The sequence below is a fragment of the Rhinolophus sinicus genome, chromosome 3 (genome assembly GCF_057876585.1).
Source record: "Rhinolophus sinicus isolate RSI-liver-muscle chromosome 3, RSI-T2T, whole genome shotgun sequence".
Classification (NCBI taxonomy): Eukaryota; Metazoa; Chordata; class Mammalia; order Chiroptera; family Rhinolophidae; genus Rhinolophus; species Rhinolophus sinicus.
The window spans coordinates 165,104,626-165,115,671 of NC_142503.1; the positions used below are offsets into that span (position 1 = coordinate 165,104,626).

At 46.8% G+C, this 11,046-nt stretch overlaps 1 protein-coding gene across 4 annotated transcripts; it reads right to left on the reverse strand.

Moving 5' to 3' along the window:
• Nucleotides 1-535: 535 nt before the first annotated feature.
• Nucleotides 536-10,545, reverse strand: OTX2 (orthodenticle homeobox 2). 4 transcript variants are annotated; one of them, XM_019725783.3, is made up of 5 exons: nt 10,298-10,545; nt 10,073-10,140; nt 5,315-5,530; nt 4,054-4,229; nt 536-2,175 (listed from the first exon to the last, which is right to left on the reverse strand). In XM_019725783.3, exons 3-5 carry the CDS (start codon nt 5,409-5,411, stop codon nt 1,555-1,557), a joined length of 894 nt encoding a protein of 297 aa, XP_019581342.1. In that variant the 5' UTR covers nt 5,412-5,530; nt 10,073-10,140; nt 10,298-10,545; the 3' UTR covers nt 536-1,554. The 4 variants fall into 4 exon arrangements, with proteins under 4 accessions (XP_019581342.1, XP_019581344.1, XP_088653472.1 ...); XM_019725785.3 differs by having other exon boundaries at nt 4,054-4,205; nt 10,298-10,534; XM_088797346.1 differs by lacking the exons at nt 10,073-10,140; nt 10,298-10,545 and adding an exon at nt 8,132-10,048.
• Nucleotides 10,546-11,046: the final 501 nt, after the last annotated feature.

Consider the following 11,046-nt stretch of genomic DNA (forward strand, 5'->3'; position numbering starts at 1 on the left):
AAATTATAGGTTTTAAAACTTTTCTGAAACTCTTTTGTTCAGAAATCATTTCTGCCTGAATTGCTTTCAGATTCTGATTACATTCGCTCTCATGTTTACCTGATTTTTTTTGGAAGTTAAAAAAATAAAATCTCCTTAATCAAATAAATAAGAGAATAAAAACAGAATTTTTGTCATTCTCATTCTCTGTGGTACTACAGGTTCTTCCTTTCTTAGTTTAAAAAAAAAAGATCTGTTAAAACGTACTAATAAAGTGACTCAGAGACTGTTAGGGAGTGCAGCAGGGAGGGAAAGGCAAAGAGAGCAAGGTCCTAATGATAGGCTCTCTATATTCAATTTCAGAGCAAGCCTGATGAGAGTCTCAAAAAGTTTACATACCACATAGGCATTTGTGTCTAGTTCATGTATAGATTAAACCCCAAAAATTTAAAAATAAAGTTTGCTCTCTGACCTAAGAAAAACATGTTTTGGGAAGGAGAGGCTGAAATGTGGGCTTGTTGATAAATAGTAGTATAAAATTAAACTGGACCCAATGTTGTGCTAGAACCATTTTAATATAATTATACATATCTGCCAAATCCAGGAAGGTTTATGCATATATACCTTTTCCAGTTAACATCTGCAAGCATAAACAACAATGACCTCAGTTTATAAATTCATCAGGGTCAGAGCAATTGACCAATGTCTCTTTACTGCTAGGCTTACCAACAGTAAATTACAGATGAATTGGTGTCCTTCTCTTCTCTTCTCTCACTCTCCTTGTCCAGAGACATTTTGTTATAAAGGTTCAGTGCAGCTCACCTCCAGCCAAAGGTAATCTTTTTAGATAAGTACTCAGTTGCTCTGAATTTTGCTTATAATTATAACCTATTTAATCACAGAAGAACCCCTGCAGAGGTGGAGTTCCAGGTTGCATACAATAACAGGAGATCACAGTTTTGAAGTCTAGCACAGATTAAAAACCACAGATGTACCATTTATATAAGACACACACTGATTGTCTCTTAAACTACATATTGACTCCTTATGAACATTATTCTTTAAATAAAGTAGTGCATCTAGGACAATCAGTCACACAATTCACACAGCCCTGAAAAGGTTTTCAGTGCCAACTAACAGTTGGTCATGAAATGTGAGTGAGCTTGAGACAATGTCCATTCCTAAGATTCAACCAAGGATTGGCTAAAACATTGGAACACCTCTGCGTAAGAAGACTATGTCCTTCCCTCCTTCCCCTCACAATTTAGTATTGTTTGTTTTTGGTGGTATTTGGTTGCACATGGCTAGAATGCTTTTGATCACTGAGAATCAGGAAAACCAATGATCTAAAACTATAACAGGATCTTAAGTAGATTGGTTTGTCCATTTCAGGTTGCTGGTTGGTGGGCCCCTCTAAGGACCTCCATTTTTCCTTCTATGCCTCTCGGAACATTTGATCAGAAGATGAGTCTGAGCATCATCCCATCTAATTCTTTTAACCAATGCCTGGCTAAAACTGGAATGTCCAGCCCAGTATACTTTAAAATCACCCACAAAAAGAGGTTCTATAGGTCTTCACAAAACCTGGAATTTCCATGAGGATGTCTGATCTTTATAATCCAAGCAGTCAGCATTGAAGTTAAGCTTCCAGGAGGCAGTTTGGTCCTTATAATCCAAGCAATCAGTGGTTGAGTTAAAACCCAAGCTTGAAGCTCCATATCCCTGGGTGGAAAGAGAAGCTGGGGACTGATTGAGATGGCTGGTAACTGCATTGGTACCCATGGGGCTGAGTGTAGCCCCTGGTCCAGGAAGCTGGTGATGCATAGGGGTCAAATAAGATCCACAGTCCATGCCCCCAAAGTAGGAAGTTGAGCCAGCATATCCTTGACTATAACCTGAAGCCTGAGTATAGGTCATGGGATAGGACCTCTGCATGCAGGAAGAGGAGGTGGACAAGGGATCGGACAGTGGGGAGATGGAAGCTGGGCTCCAGATAGACACAGGAGCACTGCTGCTGGAAATGGCCGGGACTGAGGTGCTAGAGGGGGGTGTGAATTGGCCACTTGTTCCACTCTCTGAACTCACTTCCCGAGCTGGAGATGTCTTCTTTTTGGCAGGTCTCACTTTGTTTTGACCTCCATTCTGTTGCTGCTGCTGCTGTTGGCGGCACTTAGCTCTTCGATTCTTAAACCATACCTTGAAAGGGAAAGAAATTTCTTTAACTTGGTTTCAGCAACTCATTAAGAACAAGAGTGGCTCCCAGATTATCATCTGTCCTACACGGACATATGAGTAAACAGACAATCTCCTGCCACTGAAAACCTATTCTGTAGTACTCTCACATATGCTCCTGGAATTGTAAGAAAGTTGGGGAAAGCACTTGACCCTTCTTTACTCCAAGCCCAGAATAAAATTTAAGATAATCACCCAAATCATACGGCTGAAAATTCTCCACCTCAGTTTCCTATCACCTTGAATACACACACACACACACATAGACCCAGCTGTATTTTGGAACACTCTCACAATGGACTAGAATGTATCTATGTCTTTTAGAGGAAAACACAAGGGAGATAATACAATTCTGCTTTTGCATGCCAACAAGAACTGCCTAAATTCAAATACTTGTAGGGAGCAACTGCTAATATGGAGGTTAGCTCCATTACTCTACTTTTGTCTCGCCTAGAAAGACTCACTTATGAAAAAAAAGCTCCAAGGATAAATTGATCCTGTTGAGGAAGGCAGTCTGAAACCCACTATTTGCAGAAACCTTCTTTATGGTAAGTGGAGTGACTTAGATGTATGTTCTGCTTGGAGCTCACGGGCTGACTTCTCTCCTGGTCTCCAGTCTGAGACTGGAGTCTGTGCCTTCAGGGTAGTGCCACTCAACCCATAGATTCAGTTTCCTGTACTAGTTCATTGGCTTATCAACTTAAGCCTCTGCCTGCAACTTTGAAAAACTCTTTTTACCAGCCCTATTCATGTTCTGTAATGAAGGAGCTGTGTGTGGTGTGTGAGGGGGCTTATCAGAGAAACTACCAGCATTTTCTGGCAACAATTCCTCAGTTGTCCTCTTCAATGAGTTCTCCATATGGATGTCCTAACTGTGGTAAAAACGGTGCCACCCAGGCCGAGTACACCACCACCAACCATTCAGTCATTTTCCTTCAGTGAAGACTTTTGTTGAAGCCTCAAAAGTGCTAAAACATCTTCAATCCTGCTTTGAAAAAGTCAGGTTTGCAGTTAACTCTGACATGTCCTAGCTGAAGGGGAGTCTCTGGTGTGTATGTAGTTTAGGTGCTAAACATTCTTTCCAAGAACTCTATTTGGGGCTTGAGGTCCAGGGAAGTTGAACTTTAAGTTCCCTTTCCAGCTTAAGGTCAAATTAAGGGGGCCTAAGGGAAAGAGGGGGCAAGTGTCACCAGGGATATTATGCAGATATTTTATCTGCTAAATGGCTCAGAGCTAGCAAATTCTGTTCAATCACTAAGAAGTCAAAGAAAACACACTTATGTAATTTTTTTTTGGTAACACCAGCTGCTTCTACAGCCTGGCTCTACCACCAAACTGACATGTGACCTTGAGCAAGTCATCTATTTCTTCAACTGTAAAAATATTGGGACTATCCAGGAGCTAAGCTTCTTTCACCCCTAAAAGTAGATAAGAATAGGGAGGATTTAACACATAAAGGAAGGTTAGGTATTAAAATATTATGTGACAGTCAGTACTTGAAATCTGCCAAGGCTGGGTCTCAGTAGGCCAGGGACCCAAGAGTTCTAGGACTGTGCTCTATCACTACAGCTAAATCGCCAGTTTTACTTTGCAACTTGAGCCTGCAGACCCTTGCTTATAGGATTGGGTGGGGGTGGGGAAACAGAAAGGAGCTCCAGGAGAAATCAGGCACTCAAGCAGCCTTAGGAGAAGAGTTTGCTGGCCTCCTGCGGAGCATTTAGTTTCAGGCCTTCCTTTGGTCATTTCACAGACCTGGGACTCTCCTGGGTCCTTAACACTAAACCTTGCTTGGGCGAGGGGTGGCATGGTCAGGAAGGATAGGTCTGTCTCCATCTGCCCTACCTGCACCCTGGACTCAGGCAAGTTGATTTTCAGTGCCACCTCCTCCCGCATGAAGATGTCTGGGTACCGGGTCTTAGCAAACAGCGCTTCCAGCACGTCTAGCTGCGCCCGGGTGAACGTCGTCCTCTCCCGGCGCTGTTTCCGGGGGGTGGCTGCGGGACAAGAAGCCCAGGGCCCTTTAGGGTGGGGGAGCAGTTTCTCAGTCATAGGGATCTCTGCGGGTGCTCCATCCCCACCCCCACCCCCACCCCCAGCCCCACTCTGCGGCACTTCCCTGGTCCTCCCAGTCTTTCAATCCAGAGCCTAGCAATGTTCTCCCCACACCCTCCCCGGCCTCCGCTCCTCCAGCGCACTGGAGGTACCATGGCACACATTGCCCCTAGTCGGGGAAACCACCCCCCGCCCCCACTCCTCCTGACATTGGAGATCTCTCCAGCCAGAGCCTCCAGCCAGAGCGTCCCTTGGAAAGCTAACACAACAAATGAAATAAAATACCAACAAAACAAAACAACAAAAACAAAACAAACAAAACAAACAAACAAAAAACCGCCTCCAAAATCAACCCTTAACGCACAACACACAAAAATTCATTCCGTGAAGTCAAAGAATCCCCGAGGTCCCGCAGCTCGGATTTATGGCGCGAAATCTCCATCCTGCTCGAGATCCTGGGTTTTAGGACTCCAAGGGCCTTTCTCCCCCCATCTTTAAAATGGGGGCGTATTTCATACTTCTTCTATGAGGATTTTAAAAACCAGATTTGATCGGAGGCACCCGCACCCCGGGTAAATCACACCTCTAGGGATTAGCGAGTAGGGCCTGGAGGTCAGAGGCGAAGCCCCAGGCGTGACCGGGAGAATTTGTGAAAAGAAACCCGGCTTCTCCCAGAGGGTACTTCGGAGGAATTGAGGTTCGAGATATGGGCAGGAGGGCCTCCCACCCTAAAATGACAATGGCAGTAACCTTCTTCGCCCCACTGCGGTGTGTGTCCCCTAGTCACTCTAATTAAGAATCAAGTGATGTGATTTTGTGAGCAAGCGTTGTGGATCCACCTACTTGCTCCCCCTCAGTGCGGGTCCTCCTCCAGTAAATGCCCTGTGCCTCTGAGCTGCTTCTCGGAAGGAAGACCCAGTGGGGACTTCGCCTGGAGCTGGGGCGGGGATCAGCGTAAGCGCCGACCCCGGAGCTGCGGGGGCGATGGCGTCCCATCCCCGCGGGGCGGGCGTGGGGAAGGGCGGGGCAGGAGTTCGGGGGGCTCACTTACCCGGGTAGCCCACCGAGGGGTGCAGCAAGTCCATGCCCGAAGTGGTCAGGCTCAGCCCATTGACTGCGTAAGGCGGTTGCTTAAGATAAGACATCATGCTAAGGTTGTTAGGAGGCGCAAAGTCGGCCCAAATCGGGGGGACCCAGCCGGAAGATCTCGCTTCGCTGGGAGTGGACAGATTCAGGGTCCGTGGTGGGTGTGTTTGGAGTGGTGGAACTAAGGGCAAAGCAAACAAACAAACAGAGGTGCTGGTTTACTGCTTCGGAGGGAGCAGCTCTCCCACGTTCCAACACTAACTTAAAAAAGAGCCCGGGCTACTCGGGGCAGAGGCTTTTAAAGGGCTTGCAGACCCTCCCCACCTCCCCAACCCCCCAGCTTCTCGGAAACTAGAGGGGATGGAGACCAGATAAACCTGTCTTCCCCACCCCCACCCTAAACTTTAAAAAAAAAAAAAAAAGTACCCGAAGAAAGCTATTACAATCTGCCTTCCCGAAGAACAAAACCCCACGCCTTCAAATGCACACATTGCATTCCTATCCCTACATTTGCATAGGACTCATTGGCTGGCACTAGCTAATTGTCTCAAACAAAACTTGATTGGGGCCATTTGCAGAGACAAAGAACTCTTTGGCTAAATAAATAATGCTGATAACAAAGCCCATTGGAGAGAAACAAAGAAACAATTCAAGAAATCTACCTCTCCCCAGACTGTTGCCTTTCCAAGGCAGATTTTAATTATCTTAGCTTTTTACCACTTTCAACAGCTTCAAACCTAAAATGTCAGTGCATTTAACATCTAAAATACCAACTTGCTAATCGACAAACTTGAGAAAACTGCTCAACCACTATTATTCCACATTTAAAGTCATTTCCAGTAATCATTTTCACCTAATTTGTAGACTGGGTAATTAGATTTTGAGGTAACAGATTTATTAGGGTTTTGGAGAATCTTGATTATATGTGTATAAAGAACTAAAGCTAAACAAACAAGTATTTAACTTTTAATCGACACCCATCAAATATTTAAACATAGTGCAAAAAAAGAAATAGAAAAGAAAGAAAAGTCTTCCAAATTGGCACCAAGTTTGCTAGAAATTCTGAAGTAAAGTTAGAATCCCACCAATCAGAAAATGAGAGGCCCCCTTCTACTCTGCAAGTAGAAGGGTTCGCATTTGTAGTGCAAGCTGCTTCCATGTTGATTTTGATGTGTGGAGGCTGCAGATCCTGTGGGAGGCAAATTTTCGGACTTTTGGGTCCTCGGCAGCTCCAGCAGTTTCCTGTTAACTCTAGCTGCCTTTGCACATTTTAGTTTTGAAGAAAGTCGATACACAAAACCCAAAGTTGTGAAACTAATAGAATTTCTCCCTCCCTTTCAAGTTTCCTACAATCCTATAAGAAAAAGAGCTGGGGGGGGGGGGGAGAAAGGAAGAAAAAGAAAAGTTATTTACTTTCTTCGGCTGAGTGTCTCTCACTCCCCCAAGCCAAGGGATCCAAAATGGATGTTAATACAGGCTGGCAGTTGGCAAGTCTGGCTTTTATCTTCCTAAAAGATGGCACTTATCCTGCAAGGATCTCTACTTTGCAACTTTGATACTCTGAGAATTTGCTTCAAAATGGCGGATACAAGATTAGGAGAGGTTCTTTCTTACTTTTGCAAAGGTCCTACTGGGTGTTAAGGACTGGGGTTTTCATATTTACATTGCTTAAGAGATAAAAACACAAAATTCCACAAATGGAACTAGGTTCTGCAACTTCTTCCTGATTTTAATGCAATGCACAAAAATCATGCTTTTCCACCCTCAGATATAATTTAATATAATTTTATAAATGCCCTTCCTGGAAGAGTTTGTATTATCTCATCAGTAACATTAATCTCGTTGCTCCTACAACAAAGACTTCATGGTTTCTAATCTCTCTTCTTTTTTCAAGAGTTATTTGGAGGCTGTGGAAATAATATTGCTTTAAAATAGTCATGTATTTGTTTAAATAGCCTCTAAGCCAGATTTCTTGTTTAATACAATCTCACTATATTGGCAAGTTCTGAACTACTATAGAAAAAACTGAAATCATATCGGATGTACACATGATAAGTATGGAAGTGTTCTGTCTTACATGCAGAGCTCTCGCCCAATTAGAAATGCCTGACGCATCATACATTAAAATAGCACATTTCAACATTAAACGCGGTAACAGACAGAAAGCACCAGGACAGATACTTTTTGGAGCTCCTTTGCCCTAACCCTTGCAAAATGGCTAAAATTCTCGGATAAACCGGTTTCGCTTTTTTTTACTGGACTCATCTTTAAAAGAAAAAAGAAAAAACTCCAAAACAAAACTATGAGGAACTCTCAACAGCCAACCCAGGTATGCACTCCAAAAAGGGGCCATGGCATGGGCCCTTCTGCCTAACTTTCAAAGCCCTGCAAGGACTGATTCCTTTCTTCCTTCCTCTGCTTAGCAGAGTCCAGAAGGGATGAAAGAAATACCTTTTCAAAAATATAAGCCTCAAAATAACTGTTCACAAGGTGGCCACTGGAAAACTCCTACCTAGAAGAACCGGTGGCGGTCGCGTGGCTAGTCCCGCAGCCGGTCGGCGCCCGCACCTCCCGGCGCAAGTGACTCACTCCGGCGTCACTGCCCGGCAGTCTCGCAGCCCGAGGTCCGGCTCCACTGCCCGCCCGGGCCTGCGCCGCCTTATATCTAACGGTCAATTCCCGCAATCTGTCGCTCCCCCACCCCCATCTACCCCTCCCGTTTTTTTTTTTTTTCTTCCAAGGAGCCTATCTACCAGTTGCTGTGTCCTCGCTCAATAATTACCTCGTCCGAGAATTAATTATAATAAATGTTTTCTTGATAAACTAACGAGATAATCCGAGGGGCACACGTCCCTTAATTACAGGCCGCCGTGCTCAGCTCTGCTTCTCGCCGGGGCTGATTAATTTTCTGCATGATGGAAAGGAAACAAAACTACGCGGACTGGCGACTGGCCTGCGGCTGGGAAGACAACGCAGAGGAAGAGGCGAGAAAGAAAAAGGAGACGTGTGGGCACCGCGCAAAACAGCCGGCGCGGCCCCTCTCGGGCGAACTCGAGTGAAAGTTTCTGGCCTCCGGGTATCAAACAACACTGCCACCCGTGAGGGAGGGAGGAAGAACGTGCCAGAAGGGTTGGCCTTGACTATTAATTATGGCGAGGAGAAAGCCCGGTGTTCGCTCGTAAGGAGAGGTCTGGGTGTCTGCCTCCTTTGGGGGGAGGAGTTTCCTCGGCAACTCCTCTCTGGTGCTAATAAGTCTGGTGCCCGGAAAACGTCCCGAGGTGAGCAGGAGATAGATATCCCGACCCTGCCGCTCTAGGATGGAGGGGAGAATGTCAAAGAGCAACTTCACCGTCTCCTCCCCAAGTAGTCCATCACTCCAGGCCTTCTGTCCTGCACCCCACTTGTGTCTGTAAAGGAGGAAAACGCCAACTCGGTGGAATTCTGAAGGGGGACTTGCGTTTCAAAAATGCATCCTGAAATCGGACCGTGATTTCAAGAGTCACTTGAATGCATCAACATGAAGACTTCAGAGTTTGCGGCACACGTCCCCGAGGCCGGATGCCAGCTGAGACCTTCTGATGGTTCTCCTGGGCCTCAGCGCACCCCTCGAGCCCGGCCCGGGCCCGCGATACCCTTATGTCCCCAAGCCCCGGAGGGGAGGGCGCAAGTCGGCCCCGCCGCTGCCCCGGTCTGCGAACAGCCATGGGGCCGCCTTCCCCACCGGAAGGTTTCGGTCCCCGGCCCCGCCGCGGCCTGGGGCGGAGCAGGGGCCACTCACCGCCACTTTTGCCCGCCCCAGGTGCGCGCGGAGGGCTGAGCTGGCAGACCCTGAACCATCCCCGGCAAAGTCACGCTGTGAAACGACTCTTCTACGCTCGCTTGGCCTCGTTGGGACCACAAAAACTACGGGGGGAGGGGAGGCTTATTGCACTCTCAGGATTTGGGGGCGGGGGGCAAGGGAAAAGGGGTGTTACGAAAGCAGAGACCTGGAGGTCTTTGGAAGAGGCCGAGAACAGAGACTGAAGCTTGATAGGAGCTGCTCTTTCGCGGGCGGAGAGGGGACCGACCAGAGATGCCGGCGCTCCCTGCCTCCCCGGTTACAGGCTCTGCTCTTCTCTCACGTTCATTAGGGACCGACAGGAGCTAGAACCGCGGCTGCGGCCGCCGACCGGCGAGCCAGCCGGGCTTCGGGCGCGCCGGTCCTAAGAGGCGCATGTCATTATTGTTATTATTAACTATTATTATTAATTGCTGCTGCTATTACTATCATTATTATCCATCCCTCTAGCTACATCTGCATCTTTTTGTCTCGGACTTTGAAAACGTCCTTGGGACCAATCCAAATGACCCAACCGCAGCTGAGGGCCAAAACGCAAAGATCGCAGGGAGAAACCCAGAATGGGCGTTGACATAAAACAAAACTACAAACAAAACCCTTCCAAAACACCCTTCGTTAGACTCGCAGCGTTTGGCGAAAGCCGCGAGCCCAGGAGCGCACTCCCGTCCCTTCCTTCCACTCGTGCACTTATCTCCGGATCATAATTTTTTCGCAAGGATCGTTATCACACCTCAGAAATTTACAAGGGAAAAAATACATCAGCCTTAGAAGAACTCCACGTTCGCAGAGGTGCATCGGTCGGTCAATTGGATGTACTGGGGTGATGGTAGACAGGGGGAAACAGACACGGATATCGAGAGACAGACAAGGCAGAGGAACACTTACCTTACAGCCGCATGGGAGGTTAGAAAAAAAATCAAATTATCCTTCAAAATTCCAAATAGCCAGCTATCCTAAAAGAAATCAAGAGCATTGAGTTAGCAACCTTGCAGTCTTCACCTTTCCATAAAAAGTCAAACACAACGAAAAAAAAATTTGTTTTTAAAGAACAGAAAATGAGGAAAAGTAGCTCGAGTTCAAAACACGCGTGGGCCCCTCTGCGATACATACAAAGTAGACGTGGTGAGGGCTGCTCTAGCGATTTTTATTTCTAATAACAGTGGAGGCTGAGTTGGAGCTGAGGTCGGTTCCGCTCTCAGGGAGATTTGCTGAGAAAGCGCCTCTCTGGCAACTTTTTGACGCAAACTCTCCAACCAATGGCAGGGAGAGAATGATTGACACATCTAAGCCAGAGGGAAAATAATAAAAACACACAACAGGGGGAGGAAAACAGGCCGCTGCTGCACGGGGGGACGAGCAGGCAACAAATCCAGGCCTCCGACATTACCAGAATGTTCTTGAAAGACACTGGGCTCTGCTTAAAATCTACATTATGGGCCGGAGCATGTGAACTAATTGTATAATTAAAATGATGGGCAAGGAGGCCTCTCCTTACCTACTTCTCCTGCTCTTCCTGTCCCCCCTTTTACCCTCCCCCCCTTTTTGTTTTGTTTTTGTTTTAGGGAAGGTGAGAAAGGAAACCCTACAATGTAGGATGGGAAGGTAAAACTATTTAAGTAAAGGCCAGAGAAGCCTGAGGGCGGGGGATAACGGGGTGATCGCATTCTACGCCAGCGATGTGGGTGTGAAGCAGACGCAGAAAGCCCGTCAGACTGAAGCTTAAAAACACCTTAAAAACACAACTGTGTCTTCTCAAACAGGGTCAGACCTCACCGAGGGTACCGGGAAGGGTAAAGGAAACAGGCCTGGGAGTGAGGCTTGGGCGTGTAGGCAAGACAGACGACACACGAGTCCAAGAA

Bases quoted from the DNA above. Each gene is read 5' to 3' on its own strand.
- OTX2 (XM_019725783.3), bottom strand. From the start codon at position 5,411: ATGATGTCTTATCTTAAGCAACCGCCTTACGCAGTCAATGGGCTGAGC. The intron at 4,230-5,314 runs GTAAGTGAGCCC...CCCACCCTAAAG, and splicing joins CCCCTCGGTGGGCTACCCGG to GGCCCTGGGCTTCTTGTCCC. The intron at 2,176-4,053 runs GTAGGGCAGATG...TTCCCTTTCAAG, and splicing joins TGCCTGAGTCCAGGGTGCAG to GTATGGTTTAAGAATCGAAG.